This window comes from Narcine bancroftii, chromosome 3 (genome assembly GCF_036971445.1).
Source record: "Narcine bancroftii isolate sNarBan1 chromosome 3, sNarBan1.hap1, whole genome shotgun sequence".
Lineage (NCBI taxonomy): Eukaryota > Metazoa > Chordata > Chondrichthyes > Torpediniformes > Narcinidae > Narcine > Narcine bancroftii.
This window is the reverse complement of record NC_091471.1, coordinates 206,255,518-206,279,126: the sequence shown is the minus strand read 5'-3', so window position 1 is coordinate 206,279,126 and position 23,609 is coordinate 206,255,518. Positions and strand designations below refer to the sequence as shown.

At 43.0% G+C, this 23,609-nt stretch overlaps 1 protein-coding gene across 13 annotated transcripts in view; it reads left to right on the top strand.

Moving 5' to 3' along the window:
- The window catches only part of LOC138758057 (uncharacterized), a 356,156-nt gene that overhangs the window by 265,205 nt on the left and 67,342 nt on the right, over positions 1-23,609 (top strand). For 8 of the 13 annotated variants that reach the window (XM_069926411.1, XM_069926417.1, XM_069926414.1 and 5 more), the window contains 2 exons: positions 16,530-16,691; positions 18,970-19,047. In XM_069926411.1, coding sequence (XP_069782512.1) covers positions 16,530-16,691; positions 18,970-19,047 — 240 coding nt within the window. The remainder of the gene's footprint in view (positions 1-16,529; positions 16,692-18,969; positions 19,048-23,609) is intronic. The other 5 variants (XM_069926419.1, XM_069926421.1, XM_069926422.1 and 2 more) reach the window with 1 other exon arrangement.

Sequence of the window (23,609 nt, the reverse complement as noted above, 5' to 3'; positions counted from 1 at the left end):
CACCAGGCTCACCTTGCAAAGCCGTCCTGGCCAGAGAAGAAACGAGCCTTCCGTCACGCATGCAGCCATCTTCAGCGCAAACTCCGGGAGATCCAAAATGAGTGGTGGACTAGCCTCGCCAAATTAACCCAGCTCAGCGCGGACATTGGCGACTTCAGGGGTTTTTACGAGGCTCTAAAGGCTGTGTATGGCCCCTCACCCCAAGTCCAAAGCCCGCTGCGCAGCTCAGACAGCAAAATCCTCCTCAGCGACAAGATCTCCATCCTCAACCGATGGTCAGAACACTTCCAATCTCTTTTCAGTGCCAACCGCTCAATCCAAGAATCCGCCCTGCTCCAGCTCCCTCAACAACCCTTAAGGCTAGAGCTAGATGAGGTCCTCACCCGTGAAGAGACATATAAGGCAATTGAACAACTGAAAAGTGGCAAAGCAGCAGGTATGGATGGAATCCCCCCCAGAGGTCTGAAAGGCTGGCGGCAAAACTCTGCATGCCAAACTGCATGAGTTTTTCAAGCTCTGCTGGGACCAAGGAAAGCTGCCTCAGGACCTTCGTGATGCCATCATCATCACCCTGTACAAAAACAAAGGCGAGAAATCAGACTACTCAAACTACAGGGGAATCACGCTGCTCTCCATTGCAAGCAAAATCTTCGCTAGGATTCTTCTAAATAGAATAATACCTAGTGTCGCCGAAAATGTTCTCCCAGAATCACAGTGCGGCTTTCACGCAAACAGAGGAACTACTGACATGGTCTTTGCCCTCAGACAGCTCCAAGAAAAGTGCAGAGAACAAAACAAAGGACTCTACATCACCTTTGTTGACCTCACCAAAGCCTTCGACACCATGAGTAGGAAAGAGCTTTGGCAAATACTAGAGCGCCTCGGATGCCCCCCAAAGTTTCTCAACATGGTTATCCAACTGCACGAAAACCAACAAAGTCGGGTCAGATACAGCAATGAGCTCTCTGAACCCTTCTCCAATAATAATGGCATGAAGCAAGGATGCGTTCTCGCACCAACCCTCTTTTCAAACTTCTTCAGCAAGATGCTGAAACAAGCCATGAAAGACCTCAACAATGAAGACGCTGTTTACATCCGGTACCGCACAGATGGCAGTCTCTTCAATCTGAGGCGCCTGCAAGCTCACACCAAGACACAAGAGCAACTTGTCCGTGAACTACTCTTTGCAGACGATGCCACTTTAGTTGCCCATTCAGAGCCAGCTCTTCAGCACTTGACGTCCTGTTTTGCTGAAACTGCCAAAATGTTTGGCCTGGAAGTCAGCCTGAAGAAAACTGAGGTCCTCCATCAGTCAGCTCCCCACCATGACTACCAGCCCCCCCACATCTCCATTGGGCACACAAAACTCAAAACAGTCAACCAGTTTACCTATCTCGGCTGCACCATTTAATCGGATGCAAGATCGACAACGAGATAGACAACAGACTCGCCAAGGCAAATAGCGCCTTTGGAAGACTACACAAAAGAGTCTGGAAAAACAACCAACTGAAAAACCTCACAAAGATAAGCGTATACAGAGCCGTTGTCATACCCACACTCCTGTTCGGCTCCGAATCATGGGTCCTCTACCGGCATCACCTACGGCTCCTAGAACGCTTCCACCAGCATTGTCTCCGCTCCGTCCTCAACATTCATTGGAGCGACTTCATCTCCAACATCGAAGTACTCGAGATGGCAGAGGCCGACAGCATCGAATCCACGCTGCTGAAGATCAAACTGCGCAGGGTAGGTCATGTCTCCAGAATGGAGGACCATCGCCTTCCCAAGATCGTGTTATATGGCGAGCTCTCCACTGGCCACCGAGACAGAAGTGCTCAAAGAAGAAGTACAAGGACTGCCTAAAGAAATCTCTTGGTGCCTGCCCCATTGACCACTGCCAGTGGGCTGATATCGCTTCAAACTGTGCATCTTGGCGCCTCACAGTTCGGCGGGCAGCAACCTCCTTTGAAGAAGACCGCAGAGCCCACCTCACTGACAAAAGACAAATAAGGAAAAACCCAACACCCAACCCCAACCAACCAATTTTCCCTTGCAACCGCTGCAACCGTGTGTGCCTGTCCCGCATCGGACTTGTCAGCCACAAACAAGCCTGCAGCTAACGTGGACATTACCCTTCCATAAATCTTCGTCCGCGAAGCCAAGCCAAAGAAAGAAGATACTGATATACATTAATAAATGGAAGAGGTAATTTATTTATATTATATTCAATTAATTGATAAGGAATTCTAGAAGATGAAAAGAGATTAATATGAGACTACTATGTAAAATGGATGCCTGTATTTATTAAGTCAAATATTAATTTAGAGACATTAAATTATTTTATAATGATCCTATTTAAGAAATATATATCATGCTGTGAAGAGTACTTCTGGGGAAATCCTCTTTTTTTTACTATATCTATTCTAACCTTTCTTTTTCAGGGGCTTTTAGAGGGAAGGAGGTGGGGGAGGATCAAGCACAATGTAGTGTGTATATGACTAATGTTTGATGTATGTATTTACAACTTTGTAATTGACTGCATTATGGATGAAAACTCTTTCAGTACACCATCCTTCCAAATTATTCTTTTAACCTGACTTTTTAAAAATATTACTTGTAAAATCTTTTATTCTTTCTTGTATTTTCTTTTCCCTGTAAAAGCTATACTAAATAAATAATCTTTTTTTCTTTTTAAATATTTTTATTATCATTGAAATTTCACATCCAAAAATACAGAGTACATATGGCTAAATAAATAAATAAATAAATAGCTGGAATGAAATAGAATGCTTATATCTGGAAGCGACATGGAGTGCTGACCAAGTGTATAAATAGTAACTTGCAAGGTATTTAGCATGTTAAACAGTGAATGCAAACAATTTATGTTGGTTTCTTTTCAGATCCCATTGCAAAATTAATGGAATTTAATGAATTCACCAGAGATAAATTTTTTAGATTTTCTGCCAAAGCTGTACAAATCTCTAGAGTGATAAATTGAAGAACTTCTGGAACAGTTCTACCCAGACCACATTCAATTGTTAATCATAGAATCATGTAATTTTTAGCAGAGAAATATGCTGTTTCAACCCATCTCATACAGGCTGACTGTGATACCTATCGATGATAATTCCACATTGCTGCATATATATCCCTTTACAGCTTTCCTATTCTAGTCCATGTTCTGATGCCTTGTAAACAATACAATTGTATCTCTCTCTGCACCCCTGCCACCAGATTGTTTGCATATTCACCAACCTCTGTAAAAGAATCTATCCCTCATGTATCCTTTAAATGTTTCTTCTATCTCCTTCAAACTGTGTCCTCTAAGTTCCAGGCTTCCCTGCTATGCCATTGCCCATTATAATTTTATAAATCTCTGTAAAGTCGCCTCCCAGCCTCCTACATTCCAGTGAAAATAAATCTAGTCTATCCAATCTCTCAATAATCCTGCTTTATTCTTTGAAAGAAGAATTCACTGCTCATAAGTTAACCATTTGTGATAAATACTTTCCCATTTTGGGTTTTTAATAAAGCCAATATTCTCATTTAATTTTAACAGACGAAATTCTAGCCTAAATATAAAATTATTTCCTATAGATGTTAATATTCCAGCCCAATTTAAAAATTTCCCCACAGATTTCAATCACTAATACATAATGCAACAAACTGCAATCTTGAATATAGCTATTCTGTACATGTAGTGTCAGAATCAGAATTTATTGTCATGAACAAGTCATGAAATTCAGTGTTTTGCAGCAGCGTCAGAGGTCAAACATTCACATTCGAACCATCTTACAATATTATTATAAATGAAAAAATAAAAATAATAGTGCATGTAATAATAGTGATCATGTTTGCATGGCCACGAGCAAGGCCTTGATTATAGTTCCTGTTTGATTATACTTAGCTGCCAGCAGGGGCTGACACAGATCAAGACACAGTATGATAGATCTGTAATGGAGGCTTGCAGCCTCATGGTGCTGTTTACAACAACTTTAAAATAAAGAAACTTTTCCTTCATCCATGTGTTGTCTAAGAACTCACAAATACAAATACAAGGTGAAATATGGTGTCAGAAGTGGGATAAAGGAAATACTTTGAAAGACAAATCGAAAGTCAACAAACCAGTGAAGAGAAACTAACAAAGTGGAAAAATGGAAGGATTGCATCCATCAGCAAAACTTCAGTTGAGAGGTAATGTGACTGAAAATTCGAACAGATATAAACAACATTTTGGATTGTATTTAGTGGCAGTCGGAGCTGAGAGAAAAGTGATAAAATTAAACCATCAATTTTCTTATATGTCGTGGGTGATGAAGCCCTGGAGGAGTATAATAATTTCACATTTGCTCCTGAAGGAGACAAAATGAAACTGAAAAAATAATGAAACATTATTGTGACATTTGAGAGGCACAGATTTTTCACATGTGCACAAAAAACAGAAAAAAATATTGATCAGTATGTGACTGAATTGAGAAACAGAAGCAAAACGTGTGAATTTGGTGGACTGACTGACTCGCTGATAAAGGACAGACTTGTGTGTGGTATTCCATATAATATTCTAAGGGAAAGACTGCTAAGAGAACAAAATCTAGATCTGGAAAAAGCCATAGCATTCTGTAGAGCTGCAGAAACTGTAAAATTGCAAGCAAAAGAGCTGTTCAATTAAACTAGTTGCAACGTGGATGCAATGAGCCGGAACAGAATAAACTGTTTAACAAAAAGAGCACCAAAGTGGAAAGAAAGGCGTGACTAGCAAACCAAAATGAAAGGGAAAATTGAAAGCCATGTTGTCAATAATGTACACAACACCTACCAAAAAAGTATCCAACATATGGTAAAACATGCTATATGTGCAACAAAGGCAATCATTATGCCCGATGCTGTAGGAACCAAGTGCAACAAAGCAAGGTTCATCAGTAGATGAAAGGGAGATAGAGGAATTCTATTTAGATGATGTGATTGAAAACAAGAAAGAAAACAGAGACTGGATGCTGAGATTAAAAGTGAATGACATATACATTGCTGTTAAATTGGATACTGGAGCACAAATTAATGTAATATCAGAGACTGATTTTAAGAAGATTAGACCCAGACCAAAGATGTATGGAACAAAAATGAAGGTGACAGGATATTCAGGTACTGATATACCAGTTAAAGGAGAATGCATGGTCAAAGTGAAACACAAGGACAAAGAGCACATGCTAGCATTCATCGTGGTACCAAAGAATGCACAGTCCAAACTACATTTAACAGCCTGTCTTCATTGTGGAAAGTGAAGGAGAGGCATTCTATGAACTCATGAAAGATGATATTGACCTATTTCAAGGTCTAGGCTGCCATCCAGGAGAACCAACGATCAGAGTGGATAAACATGCCACCAATAATACATCCATGTAGAAAGGTTCCATTTGTACTTCAAAAGCAACTCAAGGCAGAGTTGAACTGGATGGAAAGCATGAATGTGATTCAGAAAATAGATGAGCCAAAAGAATGGAAAGCTTAGAATTTGCTTGGATCCAAGAGATCTTTAACAGAGCAATAAAGAGAACACATTAAACTTTCAACACATAAAGAAATCATTACAGTTTGCAAATGCAAAGTTTTTCAATAAGTTAGATGCATCATCAGGATTTTGGCAGTTAAAATTAGATGAAGCAAGTTCAAGACTGTGCACATTCAATAGTCCATTTGGCAGATACAGATTCCTAAGGTGACCATTCGGAATGGCCTCAGCTCCTGAAATGTATCACAAAAATATCCATGTGGTCTATGAGCACCTGGATGGAGTTGATACCTCAATGGATGACATCATAGTATAGGGAACTATGAGAATGGAGCATGATGAGAGACTAAGGAAAGTGCTGGAAGCAACAAGGAAAGCAAACCTGAAGCTGATAGAGAGAAGTGCCTGCTCAGGGTGACAGAACTAACATTTGTGTGAGATATTATTGGCAGTGAGGGCATCAGACCAGATCCCATAAAGGTGTCCACCATTGGGAACATGCCAAGGCCACAATGCAAAAAGGACATACAGAGGTTTAATGGAATGGTCAACTATATGAGTAAATTCATATCCAACCTCTCAGAAAAGATGGCTCCATTGAGAAGATGAACAGAAAAGAACAATGAATGGGAGTGGAATCATACGCATGAACAGTCAAGGAGCGAACTAAAGAAACTGCTCACAGAGGAAACAGTTCTGAGGTTTTACAACCCAGCGAGACCGATCAAGATATCATCAGATGCATCACATAGTGGGCTCAGTGCAGTTCTTCTGCAAAAATATGATAACTGGCAATCCACTGCATATGCATCACGTTCAATGACAGACGTCGAGACGCGATACGCTCAAATTGAAAAGGAGCTGCTCAGCATCACATAAGCCTGTGAAAAATTTCATCATTTTGTGTCAGGGCAAGCAATCAGTGTAGAGACTGACCATAAGCCCTTGATTACATTGTTCCAAAAGCCATTAAATGAACTCCACTTAAAATACAAAGAATGATGATTAGGCTGCAATGATATACACTGAATGTGGCTTACTCACCGGGTAAGCTAATCTACACAACAGACACGTTGTCTAGAGCTGTTGACATGAGAGAGCCGCAAACACCAAAATGGATGAAGACGTGAATGCCTTCGTAGAAATGATCACAAGTGTACCACCCATTTCAGATGCAAAAATGGAGCTCAAAGTCAGAGACAAACAAAGATGAAATACTGAGACAATTGAGAGATAACATCTTGGAAAGATGGCCCAACAAGAAGCAGGATTTCTCACCTGACGTTTCAGAGTACTGGATCTGCAGGGTGAACTATCAATGGTTGAAGACATCATCTATAAAGGAAGCAAAATCCTTATCCCAGAGACTGAGAAAAGAGATGCTAAAAAGGACCATGGAGGACATCTCAGAATTGAAAAATATAAGAAAAGAGCACGAGAGGTGACGTACTGGTCAAGAATCAACAATGATATAACAAATGAAGTGTCAAACTGTACAATATGCCAGAAATATCAAGCAAGCAATCCTGAAGAACCACTAAAGCCACACCCAGTACCATACAGATCTTACCAGAAGGTAGACACTGACCTATTCGAAGGTCAAGGGAAGGACTATCTTGTAGTCACAGTCTAATACTCCCTGTATCCAGAGGTGTGTAAACTGAACACCATCACTGCAGATGCTGTAATAACAGGTATGAAAGCCATATTCTCCAGATATGGCATGGCAAGCAAGATCTTCACAGATAATGGACCCCAGTTTTGCAATTTAAAGTTCTGACTGTTTGCCAAAGAGTGGTACTTTGTACATACCATGTCAAGTATTACTTTGACAGAGGAACAAAAAAACCTACCAGAACTCTACACTGGTGGCCAAATAAGGCTAAAAGACAAAACAAACTGATGGACTCAGAAGGGAAATGTCCTTTGTGAAATCCAACCAAGATCAAACATCATTCAGAGAGATGAAGGTGCTGTTCTGCGAAGAAATTGTTGAGATCTTCAAATGGGACCAGCCACAGTAGATGGAAAGACAGATACTGTTGAACAACCTGAATACAAATCTGAGAAGATGTCGTCTGAGGCAACAACTCAGATTCAAGGACGATCAATCAGGAGATCGTCAAGACATGTGAAACCTCCTAAGAGACTCAATGAGCAAATTTAAAGACTCCTGTTATAGAATGAAGTAGTGCTATTTTATTCGCTCTTCAAGTTTTAGTGAATGCAAATGTGAACGCACAAAACAAGTTTAAAAAATGTTAACAATGTTGATAATAATGAAAATGTAAGTTCTTGGTGTTAAAATTAAAATTGCATGTTAAAATTGAATGCAAAAAACATGTTAGTTAAAAGTAAGCTACTTTTGTTTTAAGAAAGGGAGATGTAATGATAGTTATTATGTTTGCATGGCCCAGTAGTAAGGCCTTGATTATAGTTCCTGTTTGATTAGACTTGGCTGCCAGGAGGGGGCTGACACAGACCAAAACACAGTAGATTAGATCTGTAATGGAGGTTTGCAGACTCATGGCATGCCTCATGGTGCTGTTTCTAACAATTTTAAAGTAAGAACCTTTTCCTTCAATCATGCGTTGTCTCAGAACTCACACATATGAAACATTTCACAAAATGTAAGGCAGTGTCTTTGGTTCATTGATTATTCATGAATCTGATGGCAGTGGGGAAGAAGCTGTCCTTGTGCTGTTGAGTGCTCAACTTCAGGCTCATTTTATGGGTTGTTTAAAACCTGTATGGGGCCATCTCCATAACAGCTGGGTCGTAGGACACTGTGGAGGAGCACTCTCTCCATTTCCCGCTCTCACTGTTTCACACCACCGGCAGCACTGCTGTTACAGCATCTGCAGCAGCATTGCTTTCTTTTCTCTTTTTGCTTTCTCCACTGTGAAAATATTCCCCCACACAAATCTATCTGCTTGTTTTCACCAAACACTTCTACTTTTAACATTCAGCTCCTATCCACATTGCACAAGTTGCTTTTTGTCTTGGTATCCCAGGGAAATACAAGTTGTTATAATCCCACCATTCAGAGCAAGCTTCTGTAATCATTCTACTCTCTTGCTTAAACTTCCCATCAGTGTGATAGTACAGATTCTATCACCAATGTGTATATTTATAGATTGTAGTGTAGGATGATTGTGATTGGCTGAGAAATAGCCACACCTACTGGCAGGTCTTGCTCCTAGCCAGACCAGGTCATTCTGGACTGGTCGACTTACATGTGATACGCTCCGGTCTTCTAATTAATAAAAACCTTGGTTTGGATCAACAAGCCTTTGATTCTTTTGACTCACTCTACAATTTTATTAACTAAAAAGTTTTAAAGAGATGGAGCGTATGCTATGGCTGGAACGCCTCGACATCGACCCACAGTCAGCTACAGCCTCGAATGACTTCAAGCACTGGGTGAGGTGCTTTGAAATATACTTACAATTCTCTGACATTTCCGTGGTAGAGGACAGCCATTGACTACTAATATTGATGACTGTGGTGTCCCCGAGAGTCTACCAGAGCATCCAGGATGCGACCACTTACGCTGCAGCCATGAAGATGCTGAAAGGGCTCTACGAGTGACCAGTAAACAGGATCTACGCTCGGTACAAACTAGCGACAAGGAGGCAACAGCCCAGTGAGTCCTGTAGAGCTTATATTTAAGAACTAAGGGCAATGGGCAGGGACTGTGCCTGCACAGACAGAACTACTGTCTCATTCAGGATGCCTACATGGCCGGGGTCTGATTAAATGAGGTGAGGCAGCGCCTGGTAGAGCAGGGGGGAGAAAACCTAGAGGACGTGATCTGGATCGCAGAGACAATGGAAGATGCGGTCTTAAGGATGGATGCGTACTCTCAGGGCTGGACCCCACGCTCTGATGTGAGTAGGATGCCCTCCCACAACCTTACTACCCCCCGGCACACTGACGGCCTGTCGGCTGCCGCTATGCTGCCAGATCCGACCCCAAAGTGTTATTTCTGCGGGAGGAACAAACACAGCAGGTCCCAGTGCCTGGTGAGAAAAGCCAGGTGCCTGAAGTGCCTTAAAAACGGCCACTTTGCTGTAGTCTGTCACTCCAAAATGGCCACCGTCAAACACAGTGCCTTGTGTGAAGCCCAACTGCCACCCTCCTATTCAAACATTTCTTCCTCAGAGCTCTCGTCCAATGAGAGCGAGGGCTCCACTGCCTGGCAGCGCCTGATGTCACAGGGCAGACGCCGAGCACAGAAGGTACAACCCACCCTCACCACAATGATGTTGGCCTGCTTCACCCTCCCTCATGAAGCAACGCCCGACCAGGCCCCAGCCCCAACTTCAACCGTCGCCGCCGCTGCCGACCAGGGACATGCCACACCTGCCGCTGCTGCCGATCGGGAACCCGCCGCCACCGAGGCAGCCGATCAGGTACCCACCACCGCGACCAACACTACCAACCCGGTACCCACCACCGCTCTCCACCTTTAATTATGACATACTATATCAGCCTGGTAAACTCAATGACCCACCAGGATGACTTGTGCCAACATACAACTGGACAGGCTGCAGATACTCCACAAGGAGCTCTGTCATCCAGGGGTCACTAGGTTCGCGCACTTTGTCAAAGCTCACAACCTGCCCTACACAGTCGAGGAGATTCGCTCCATGACCTGAGCCTGCCTGGTGTGCACTGAGTGCAAGCCCCACTTCTTCCGTCTGGAGAACATCCACGTCATCAAAGTCACCTGACCCTTTGAGCATCTCAGCGTGGACTTCAAGGGGCCCCTACCGTCGACCAACCATAATACCTACATCCTTACAGCCATCAACGAGTACTCCCGCTTCCCATTCACTGTGCCCTGCTCGGACATGACCGCCTCCTCAGTCATAGAGGCCCTGCACAGCATCTTCGCCATCTTCGGCTACCCCAGTTACATCCATAGTGTCCTCGTTTATAAGCGCAGAGCTGCGGCAGTACCTTGTGGAGCATGGTATTCCTTCAAGCAGGACCACCAACTATAACCCACACGGTAATGGGCAGGTCGAAAGAGAGAATGCCACCGTCTGGAAAGTAGTTACGCTTGCCCTCAGGTCCAAAGGTCTCCCTGCCTCACGCTGGCAGGATGTGCTCACTAGGGGCCTACACTCCATCCGCTCCCTCCTATGCACCGTGACCAATGCCACCTCCCCATTAAAGGATGTTCTCTTTCCCAAGGAAATCCGAATTGGGAACAACCATACCAGCGTGGCTCACGGTTCCCGGGCCGGTCCTCCTGAGATGCCACGTCCGGTACTCAAAGAACGACCCCTTGGTTGACCGAGTGACTCTGCTCCATGTGAACCTGCATTATGCCTATATTGAGTACCCAGATGGGCAGGAGGACACAGTCTCGGTAAGGGACCTAGCCCGAGCCGGATCAGACCCAGCAGTGCTTCCATCCCAACCTCCCCCAAATCCTTCACCCCAGGTCATGTGCTCAAACAAAGGGACCAGCACCACCCCACTAGCTCAGGCCAGACTGTCGAAAATGCCGTTGGGGAATTGAGCAAAGCAGTGGCTGTACCCTACGAGTCTGCCGGCAACACGACTCCAGCGACCCCAATCCTGGCACCACGGCGGTCACGCCGGATGGTCAGGCTCCCTGACCAGTACAGCCCTTAACCTCTACTGGGCCCTTTTTTTCTTTTTTTTTACAGCCCTCCATCCACCCCGGGGTCGGTTCTCAAAGAAGGGGTGAATGTGATAGTACAGATTCTATCACCAATGTGTATTTGTTTAGATTGTAGGGTAGGATGATTGTGATTGGATGAGAGTGCAGCCACGCCTACTGGCAGCTCTTAAACGGTTGCTCCTAGCCAGACCAGGTCATTCTGGACTGGTCGACCTCCATGTGATACGCTTCAGTCTTCTAGTTAATAAAAGCCTTGGTTTGGATCAACAAGCCTTTGATTCTTTCGACGCGCTCTACAATCAGCACATGCTTAAAGGTTGCAAAGAGGACTGTCTCTCAGTTCTCTTTGAGAAGGACACATTGATTTAACAGCTAGTACTGCAGAACTGTAGGATCATCTAATACCATGATCCAGTGTCAAATTAATTCAATCTTATACCATCTGCACTGTATAACAGTAGGAGAATAGGATTGGAGGCTAAGGGGACATTCTGGCACAATTAAAGCAAGTTGCTTCTGAGATATACTAATTCTGCTTCTGCAGTGTGTACCCACGCGCACATACTGGGTACTCCCTAACCAGAAGCCCTGGATAAATCAGAGAATTTGCAACCTGCTAAGAGCAAGAACAAGGGCGTTTAAAGTCAGGATCTTTACAAGAAGTCAAGATATGATCTGCGGAAGGCGATCTCTGAAGCAAATTCCATAGGAAGCTAGAGACAGATATATGGCAGCTATGGCAGGGAATGCAGGCAATAACAGCCTACAAAGTGAGGGCGAACACTATAGATGGTTGTGATGCTTCACTACCCTATGAGCTGAACACCTTCTATGCCCACTTTGAGAAGAAGAACCAAACAGTGCCTACTAGAATCCCTGTAAAGGTTGAGGACCCTATGATATCTGTCTCTGAGGGCAAGGTCAGAATATCATTCAAGTGCATGAACCTTCGCATGACGTCAGGCCCTGACACCATACCTGGCAGAGTACTGAAAATCTGCACCAACCAACTAGCTGGAGTGTTCACAAAAATTTTGAACCTTTTATTGCTTCAGTCAGAGATTCCCATCTGCTTTAATAGGGCATCAATCATCCCGGTACCCAAGAAGAGTAATGTAAGATTCCACAACGATTACCACCCAGTAGCACAACCACTGCCCAGTAGCAAATACTTTGAGAGGTTGGTCATGGCCAGAATTAACATGGACCTAACCAAAGATCTGGACCCACTGCAATTCTCTGGATGCTTTCAAGAAAGAGTTAGATGGTGGAGGTCCGCAGTAGGACTTCTCTGTTGTGTTCCATGTACAGTTCCCAAATTTGTTCGAATACTGTAATCTTATTTCTTAAATTATATGTTATTTTTTCCAATGGAATACATTTATTCATTTCTACGTGCCATTGCTGTATTCTCAGGCTATCTTCTAATTTCCATGTTGACATAATACATTTTTTTGCTACAGCTAAGGCTATCATAATAAATCTTTTTTGTGCTCCATCCAAATCCTAAAATGACAGAAGGAGAAGAAGACAAAATGAACTGACCCAGTATGTAAAAGTAGATGACACAAATTTCTTGTTTATTTTCATTGTGTGATGACATTGTTTAATGGGTTAAATGTATCATATATGTTGAACATTGAGTGGGTGGGGAGGGGGGGGGTGAAGGAGGGAGGGAAGGGAGTGGGGAAAAGGGGAGAAATTGACACTGTGTATATTCAAGAGGGAAATGTTTGTGTGTATTTTGGTCAGTATGGTTCATAGTGTGAAAAATAAAATAAATATTTTTTTAAAAAGAAAGAGTTAGATAGAGCTCTTAAAGGTAGTGGAGTCAAGGGATATGGGGAAAAGGCAGGAATGGGGTACTGATTTTGGATGATCAGCCATGATCACAGTGAATGGCAGTGCTGGCTTGAAAGGCCAAATGGCCTACTTCTGCACCTATTATTTATTGTCTACTATATTGGGAACAAGATTTATGAGGGTACTGATGGCGAGCAGGAATCCTGAAGGGTCTTGGGTGTTAATCACTTGATCATATCAGAAGTTTGGAACTAGGAACACAGATTAACATCTGGAACAGATCAGCTGCAGAGGTTACGAAAGCACAGTAGACAAATCCATGCACTGATGAGACTATCTTATACTTCCCTTTCTCTTATTGGTGGGTGGACTGGGCTATTGGTGCCTCTTTGTGTGCCTTTATGGCAAACAAAAGTTAAGGTATTTTGTGCATTTATGTACATGATAATAAAGGAAAAATGACAAAATATTGAGGACATGCAAAGGGATTTATATATCCATAACCACACTACAGAATCATGAGGTAGTTAATGTCTTTGTAAGAAAGCTTTCACAAACATGAACAATGAGCTGCAAATGTATCATTGAGAGTGTAGCGGCTGCTACACACAGATAACACCACTGGACTCAGTGGGGTTTCCAGTAGAACTGTTCATTTGAATTTCACACGCGCTCCTTTAAGGCCAATGTGAGTTCCACCCCACGCAGTGATGTCATCATTATATGGCCTGGGGCGCAAGCTATGCCTAAACCATGAGGCAATGAGCAAGCCCTGACAGCGCCATCTTCTGCAGCTGCCCCGCCAGCGCGGTGGTACAAACGGGGCCAGTTCGCTCATAGAGATGTGTGCCGCCGCTCAGCCCCATCCCCCAGAACCAGCTTACGCATCCCACCGCTTGGGCGGCTGGCCCTCCGTTTAGGTTGCGCCATCTGCACGGGCTGGTTTAAGTCCACATGTGTCGGCTTTAGCTGATCAACTGTGAAAAGTTCCTCCCAATGTCCAGAGTAAAGGCTTTTCTGGATCGCTGGAGGACCTTGTACAGGCCCTTGTATGGGTGCTGGTGGGGGGCCAGGAGTGGGCCATGCCAGACGAACACGAATTCCGCTGAGTCCAGTTCTTTGGGGTTTGCCGGGTGATTGTCGTGGTGGGTAGGCGGTGGGGGTGTTAACAAGGCGAGCTTGCTGAGGAGGTCCACGAGTCGTGTCGAGGTCTCACTCCAGGCTCGGCATCTGCTCCGAGAAACTCCCCTGGTAGTGACAGCAGTGCACCATAGACGAATTCCACAGAGGAAACTTGGAGGTCTTCTTTTGGAGCCGTTCGAATGCCAAGCAGGATTGGGCCTTGTGCTCTCTTGTGGGTCTCAAGGGCGGTCGGGGACAGCACATTCAACACTGCTCTGGTGTCTACCAGGAAATACCGTCCATTGGTCTTGTCCACCACGTGTAAGAGGCTGTTTGTGTGGCCAGCCGTCGCAGCTATCAGCAGCGTCTGTCATTACCCTGGTACAAGCAGGGTTGGCGGCATTTGCGGGCTTGTGCTCCCTAGTGTCGTGATTGAAGCACCAGGTTGACTGGTGCACCTCCGTTGTCTGTCTGGGGGCGGGCTGTGGTCGGCTGGGCATAGGGCAGGTGACCTGGTTCATAGTAGCCTCATTCTCTCACTTCGTCTGCCACAACACATTGGCGTGGGTGCAACCTTCTTGGAGTATGAGAAGTCCTTGTCTGCTAGCAGGAGCTGGATGTCCTCTGGCATTTGTTCAGTCTGAGAAGTCCTTGTCTGCTAGCAGGAGCTGGATGTCCTCTGGCATTTGTTCAAGGAAGGGTTGCTCAAACATCAGGCAGGGTTTGTGACCTTCTGCCAGTGCGAGCATCTCATCCATCAAGGTGGACGGGGCTCTGTCCCCCAGGCCATCGAGGTAGATCAGCCTGGCTGCGCGCTGCCAACGGGAGAGTCTGAAGGTGCTGAGGAGGAGGGTTTTGAGGGTTTTGAGGGTGATGTACTTGGCCTTCTCAGGAGGTTCATGGATCAGGTCATCCACTCTGGCCACCGTTACTTCGTCGAGAACATGGTGGAGTCCGAGGTGATCTACCTAAGTTGAAACTGTGCCTCTGCCTGCCCGAACCACATGCGGGCCCATTGGGTCCAAAAGGTGGGGGGGAGGGGAGTATCACAGAGACCGCACAGATCGTTGAGAATCCATGTTTTGAGACCAGATATCATCTGGGCTTTGTGGAGTCACCAATGTAGCGGCAGCTAAAACACAGAAAACACACCACTGAAGTCGGTGGGGTTTCCAGTAAAACTGTTTATTTGAATTTCACATGCGCCCCTTTAAGGCCAATGGGAGTTCTGCCCCGCGCAGCGGTGACATCATCACGTGGCCTGGTGATCGAGCTGTGGTCTAAGCCATGAGGCAATGAGCAAGCCTTGACGGCGCCATCTTCTGCAGCTGCCCCGCCAGCGTGGTGGTACAAACGGGGCCGGTTCGCTCAGAGAGATGTGCGCCGCCACAAGAGCACCATAAAATCGTGATCAAATGGGATTCTCTCCTGAAATGACATTGGCCTAATGCTAATGAAACCATTTCTAAAGTTAAATATTTAGGAGAACCATGATGAAGAACTAAGCCCTGATCTTAAAGGTAAAGGTAAAGGTTCCATTATTGTCACATAATACTACATTTAGAATGTAACATACATTAAATTCTTTAACTTTGGTCCACCATAACGCAGACTGAGTCGCCACTTTATTAATAGATTATCGCCAACGTAAAATTTTTGATTTTTTTCCTAGAAATATTTCATTAAAAGTTTTTTTAGTATCACAGTCATTTTAACTAAACAAAAAAAAACAATTGAAACACTGGTTTTGAATTGAAGTAGAGCACCAGGTCTGCAGAATTCTGTTGCCTCCCAACCTGTCAAGGGACCAAGCCAGTTTGAGGTCATGGTCTTATATATAGACTCACACCAAGCGAGTTATCCCAGCACATTTTTTGAAAGGAGGGAAATCAGCCAAAATGGATCGATGGAGGATTTAGAGGAAGAAAGTGAATAATTGGGTTCTGGATTATTTTTACTGGATCCAGAAAGAACTGTCTTCCTCTGTCATCAATTCAAAGTTTGTTGAGATGTTCTATAATCTGCCTCTCCTCTCCATATCTTTATATATCAATCAAAGTTCTGCAACCAGCATGGTACTTGTCATGTATCGATAGATAATCTTAATCCCTGAAAATTGATGGGCAATAGATTATTATTCACTTCTGACATATTTGGAAGTATCATTTATTCTTTGCTTGACTGTCTTAGGGGAAGTGTTGAGGCTGGTGAGACTTAATCTTTTCCCTATTCATTCAGGAGGTGTATTAGAGATATCTCCCATTCTTTATTGAAAATTATGAAAAACTGCAGTGTCCCTGTCAAGAAGAGCACTTATTAAATGGGTGGAAGTACAGAAATACGTATTAATCTGGCTTTTGGCAAAGAGTATTTATTTTGTTTCCTTTGTGTTGAACAAAATGTGAAAAAATTGGATAATATTTTCCTTTTATATTTTAGGAAGCTATCACAATTTCCCTGAAACACTAAGTAAGAAGGAAGTAGTAGAGTTGGCTTTTACAATATATCCACCTCTGGGTGCTGGATTGAGTGATCGATCAATTTACCGGTCAACGTGGGTGAGACCAGTGGTGAATGGAGAAGACGGTTTCAAATATATATGTAAGTATGAAAAATAACCATAATTTAACTAACCACAGCTGTTTTATAACTAATTTTGAATAAACTTTGCTATATCCATTTAGTATCGGCAGAACTACTCTGGTGGGTGTCCTCTGTGAGTTTGGATGAAAATGAGAAACCCCAGATTTGTTGTGCTAGTTGGGAGGGAGCTTTTACTAATCCTGGATCCAATCCCTGATAATTGCTGCTTTGGCTGCAATGCATTGGGACTGCCACTAAAAAGATAATCAATTCTATTTAAAAAGGGGGTAGAGAAAAAGCGGGGAATTATAGGCTGGTGACCCTTACATCAGTAGTGGGCAAAATGATGGAATCCATTATTAAGGATGTAATAGCGGAGCATATGAAGGGAGAAGGGATCAGACGGAGTCAACATGGATTTACAAAAGGTAAATCAAGTCTATTGGAATTCTTTGAGATGATGACAGGTAAAATAGATGGGGGAGAACCAGTGGATGTGGTATACCTGAACTTCCAAAAGGCCTTCGATAAGGTCCCACATAAACGACTGGCATGCAAAATCAAGGCTCATGGGATTGGGGGCAAGGTATTGATGTGGATTGAGAACTGGATGGCAGATAGAAGACAGAGAGTTGGGATAAACGGCTCCTTTTCTGAGTGGCAGACAGTGACCAGTGGGGTGCCACAGGGATCTGTACTGAGACCCCAGCTGTTCACAATTTACATTAATGATCTGGATGAGGGGATTGGATGTAATATCTCCAAATTTGCAGATGACTCTAAGCTAGGAGGGGCTGTGTGCACGGAAGAGGGGGTCAAGAAGCTCCAGTGTGATTTGGATAAATTGGGGGACTGGGCAGATACATGGCAAATGCACTACAATGTGGATAAATGTGAGGTTATCCACTTTGGTAATACAAACCGGAGGGCAGATTACTATTTGAATGGCAGTAGATTGGGAGATGGGGAAGTGCAGAGAGACCTAGGGGTTCTTGTGCACCAGTCACTGAAGGCGAGCATGCAGGTACAGCAGGCAGTTAAAAAGGCAAATGGTATGACGGCCTTCATATCAAAAGGGTTTGAGTATAGGAATAAGGATACCTTACTGCAGCTGTACAGAGCCTTGGTGAGACCACACCTGGAGTATTGTGTGCAGTTTTGGTCGCCTTATCTGAAGAAGGATGTTCTTGCAATGGAGGGAGTGCAAAGGCGATTCACCAGGCTGATACCTGGAATGGCAGGAATAACTTATGAGGAAAGATTGCGCAATTTGGGATTGTACTCACTGGAGTTTAGAAGATTGAGAGGGGATCTCATAGAGACGTATAAAATTCTGGCAGGACTGGATAGAATGGCTGCGGAAGGGATGTTTCCAATGGTGGGGGAGTCCAGAACCCGGGGCCATGGTTCAAGGATAATAGGCAAACCATTTAGGACCGAGATGAGGAGGAATTTCTTTCCCCAGAGGGTGGTGAATCTGTGGAATTCATTGCCACAGAGGGCAGTAGAGGCAGGTTCATTGAATATATTTAAGAGGGAATTAGATATATTTCTTCAGTATAAGGGAATTAGGGGTTACGGAGAGAAGGCGGGGACGGGGTACTGAACTTTAAGATCAGCCATGATCTCATTGAATGGCGGAGCAGGCTCGAAGGGCCAAATGACCTACTCCTGCTCCTATCTTCTATGTTTCTATGTTTCTTCCAAATATTTGGAAGTAAAGAGCTAATTTGGAACATGTGAAGTAGCAGATGGAAGAAACTGGATCTACTTTTCAGTCCTTTTCATCAGAAGTGATGGTGAGCCTTTCACCATCACACTTTCTAGGTGTAGTCTGGGAAAAATAAAAGCTGACATAAAACTATAATGGCAGGGCATGGTTATGTCCTTGCCATAAGTCACATTGCAAATGGATGAAAGTGCTGGAAGATTAAATAAGGAGCCTGTCTTGCAGATTAGGAGAAGAAATATTAGAGCAGGGTTGGGAATAGGCTGCAAACATTCTCTGCTCTGTAGTTTGACATGGGGATGTCCAATGTTTTCTGATCAACACAGGAAAGTAAGAACATCAGGTGTAGTGTGTTTATGCCTCTGCATCCATTCCTTCAGTGACAATAGCCTTGGAAGGCATGTAAAAGTCTTGCCCACATGCAATTCCATCTATATTGTTTGCCAAGGGTTTCTAACTGTCTTCTGAGTGAAATGTCATGGCCAAAATACTGATCTGCATTTTTACAGATGGTAGAGTCCATTAGGTCCATGTTTTGTGTCATATGCTCCATGTTTTGTTGCCCAGGTGCAGATTTTCTTACAAAAACAAGAAAGCAGAAATGTAAGAGTAGATCATGTCCTCCATCAAGACTATTGCACCGATGTAAGATTATGGCTCCTCTATTGCCTCAAGTCAATATTCATGATAGATGCCCCATTTCCCAGGTGTACAACAATTTATGTCTTAATGAAGGGTTGTGGCCCGAAATGTTGACCATTCTTTTTTTTCCCACTAATGCTGCTCAACATGCTGAGTTCCTCTAGCAGATTGTGTTTCGATATAAATTTAATAGCGATTTGTGGGATTACCATATATACTTGTGTAATCATCAATATCATGTTATAGTCGACCCCCAATTCCCTCCCCCCCCATCCCAAAAATCAAGTGTTCTTGTTTGACTTTCCACTCCGAGCTCCTGGCGCAAGTACTTATGAGGTCAAAAGTTTAACCCACGTAAAAATCAATCCAATCCACCCCCCTTTTGGACCTGAAAAAGTGGTCCAAAAATGAAACCATCCTTACTCTTTGAAATATCTCTGATAAAAGGAAGGAGAAAATGGTGGAAATATTATGGATAGAGAATATATATGGTCAAAGCCACTTAATTCATCCAAAAGTTGAAGGAACAATGAAGAGGAATGGATAGGATAAAGGGAGTATCTCTGGCATGTAGAGTCCAGGGTTGCCCTGGGGATAAACAGTATCAGTCATCTGGTCAATAAAGAGAAATAGGAGAGGAGAATTTTGAACTTTATTCAGAAAAGTTATGAAATGAGGGCAGTTAGAGAGTGTGAGCCTAGATGCAATAAGAATGTACAGAGAGATAAATTCTGAGTTAATGTCACAAATAGATGCAGAGAAAACCTGTGATCTCCAGTTGGATAATTCAATAAAGGGTCCAGAAAGGTCCATTTGCTTTCAAAAAAAGAGCTCAGACAAGATGACATTCCTCAAACTTGTGTTGTGCCTTGTTATAACAGTGCAGGAGGCCACAGGCAAATCAGTTGGAATGGGAGCAAGATGAAAAGTAAAGTGGCAGATGATAGAAAATCCATGACGCTCCTCCAGACTAAATGCAAGTCTTCTGCAAAATGGATCACAATTTGCCTTTAGTTTCTCCACTTTGGAGGAGATTACATTGTGAAGGCTGAATATTGTGCACTAGATTAGAAGACATGCAAGTAAATGATTGCTTTACTGGTCCCTGGATGATGGGAAATATAGAGGTGAAATTGCAGCTGTGGTACCTACTGTGGTTATGTGACAAAGTGCTGTAAGAATGAAAGTGATTGGTGGAGACAGAATAGTGGGTTAGTGTTATGGAGTTCAGAGGACCCCAAAATCCAGCAGCAATAGATATGTACCACAACACAGGGTTACTTAAACAAAAGTTGTTTTTAATTATATTTTGAGCAAGAAAACAGAATTAAACTTTAACATTACTTAACCTACCTAAACCTACTTAATCCCCCCCCCCCCAATACTAAGCGGAGGTGTGTGTAATGTATATTTAAGATTAGAAAAGTTCTTTGGATCACAGTCCAATCTCACTGGTTGCAGGCAATTCTTGTACTGTGCACAGAAGTTAGCATTAACAAAGTTCACCATGCTTTGGTCTTTAACAGGCAAATGGTTACCACTCAGGAGGGTTCTTGCTGGTTTTCAGAAAGAGCTTCCTTTTCCAGGACATCTCCAACTGATTCCTTCTCAATCAGTCTTGCTGACGAAACTTGGCCCCTTCAGGGTTCTCCAGATGATCCACTTTCTTTTAGGTCACTTTTCACACCAAGAGTCTTCTCCTTTGACCAGGCAGCCTTCCAAAGTTTGCTAGTTTGTCCCTCTGGAATGAATTTCTGTCTCTCTCCTTTTTGTTTCACACCTTCCCTCTCTGAGAGCAAAGCTCTTCTCCTCTGCCTGCAAAAATCAAATGCTCTCCCAGGCAAGCTGCTGTCAATACTCTACTTTGTTACCTCCTGCAAAAAGCATTCTGCGAAAGTCCTGAAAATATTCTGTGTTTTAAAATGTGTGTGTGCAAGCTGCTCTAGCAATTCCTCCTAAACCACCTCTGAATACTCTGTCACACCTTCCCCCTTTAAAGGGAATTTTAACCCTTGAATTAAAATTCAGTTATAACTAAGCAGTCTTAAAAATCAATAAAGAGTTAGTAATACACATATATAACATGTTATAATATAGTAATTCAATTTTGAAAATATTTTTATACACGATCAATTTTAACATCTTGACAAACAATCGGCAATCACATTATTTACACCTCTGATATGGTTAATTTGCAGATCCTATTCTTGTAATATCAAACTCCAATTTAACAATCTTCTGTTTTTATTCTTCATTTTATTCAAAAGCACCAGAGGATTGTGGTCAGTGAATATAACAAGTTGTTCATAAAATATACCAAGATATACGTCAAAATTCTGCAGAGCAAATATGATAGCTAACAGTTCTTTTTCAATAGTGGAATAGTTCCTTTGATGAACATTGAATTTTTTTGAGAAATAGGCAACTGGATGGTCAATTTCATTTTTGTTTGCAATAAAACTGCACCTGCTGCTCCCTCACTGGGGTCCACTGCTACAGAAAATGGTCTGTCAAAATCAGGAGATTTTAACACAGGGCAATGGCACAGCATCTCCTTTAAATTTTCTAAAGCTGCCTGACAATCTTTAGTCCACACAAATTTCTCCCCTTTCTTCAAAAGATTGGTTAAAGGAAGAGAACCTCAGCAAAATTTCTTGTAATATCCTCACTGCTTTCTTGCCATTGGGAGTCGGAAACTCAGAAATTGCATTCACCTTAGCTTGAATAGGTGCAACTTTGCCATGGCCAGCTACATAGCCCAAGTATGTCACTCTTTTGAATGTTTGTTCTATATGGGTGCTGTTGTATGGGATTTGCTTCTCCAACATCTACATCATGGTAAATCAGTGATGTCCTTTTTGGAACATCAGGGAACAAATTTGTGTATTTCAAAAGTAATTCTTTCAACTGCATCTGCTCTTGTAACTTAAGATGGCCTAACTTTTCTTCCAAATTTTCTAAAATTGTTGAGTTAGACAGGCGCACAGGAAACATGGTTTCTTTAAAGTTACCCTCACCAGATTCTTTTTCCATAATTTTATGATCCACCACTTCCTCCACTCTGTCAACAGCCAATACCTCTGATACAGATTGTTCTCCACTACCCTTATTCTCATAATAAGGTTTGGAGGGTGAATTGTTGTTGAAACCTTATTATGAGAATATCCACCAGCCATTTCTTTTGTCTCCTGTTCAGTTACTTCCTTCTCCCTTGAGCTGACAAGATCTGCATCTATTTTCTGTTGCTGAGTTAACTCTTTCCTTGACAAAGAGAAATCCTCACTCTCACAATGACCCTGTTCTTTCAAAAGTACTTCAGAAGTTCTGGGCAAATCACTATCAACTGGATCTTCTTCAGCTGTCATAATTTCCTTAGTCACAGACCTAGTTACCACACAGGCAGGATATATCACATCATCCTCTCTAACCACATCTTTACTAGGCAGATTTGTCAATCTTAAAACTGACCCAACCTTATCCTCTGCCAAATCATTCCCCAACAAAAATGAGACACCCTGCATGGGTAACTTTGGAATTACTCCCACTACAACAGGTCCTTTGACTAATTCTGAATTCAGCACAACCTTTTGAAGCGATATTGACTCTACCTCACCTCCAACACATTTAATCAATGTTGTTTCCCCTGTGTCAGGCCTTTGATCCACAGTTAAAACATTTCCCAACAACAATGACTGAGCAGCCCCAATATCCTAAGAATTTTAACTGGAACCTGTGGTTCTCCCTCCTTTATTTAGACAAAGCCCGCTGACACAAAAGGCTTGAAAACATCGATCAGGAGGGTTCTTGCTGGTTTTCAGAGAGAGCTTCCTTTTCCAGGACATCCGCAACTGATTCCTTCTCAATCAGTGCCCCCTTCAGGGTTCTCCAGATGATCCTCTTTCTTTCAGGTCACCTTTCACACCGCCAGTCTTCTCCTTTGACCAGGCAGCATTCCAAAGTTTGTCAGCTTGTCCCTCTGGAGCGGATTTCTGTCTCTCTCCTCTCTGTTTCACACCCTCCCTCTCTGAGAGCAAAACTCTTCTCTCTGCCTTCAAAGATCACATGATCTCCCAGGCAAGCTGCTGTTGATACTTTTTTTGCCTCCTGTAAAAAGCATACTGCAAAAGTCCTGAAAATATTCTGTGTTTTAAAATGTGTGTGTGCAAGCTGCTCTAACAATTCCTCCCAAACCACCTCTTAATACTCTGTCACGGTTAGGAAGTCATAAAGTGAATAATGCCTTTAAAATAATGAGATATCAGAGGACATGTCTGTGGGTGATTAACTTTAAAGTGGTTGGAATTGTGAAGGATTATCAATTGAATGAGAACGCTGAAGGGGCAGCAAGTGAGAACCAGAACTCGAGGTTTGCTGTGTCCAAATCTCGAGTCTAAATTGTAGACTAATGGTTTTCAATTTTTTTCTTTCCACTCACCTACCACCTTAAGTTATCACTTAAGTGCTCTGTGATTAGTAAGGGATTACTTAAGGTAGTAGGTGAGTGGAAAGAAAAAAATTGAAAACCACTGTTTTAATTGTACCTAGTTGACTCGTTATCTGCACAG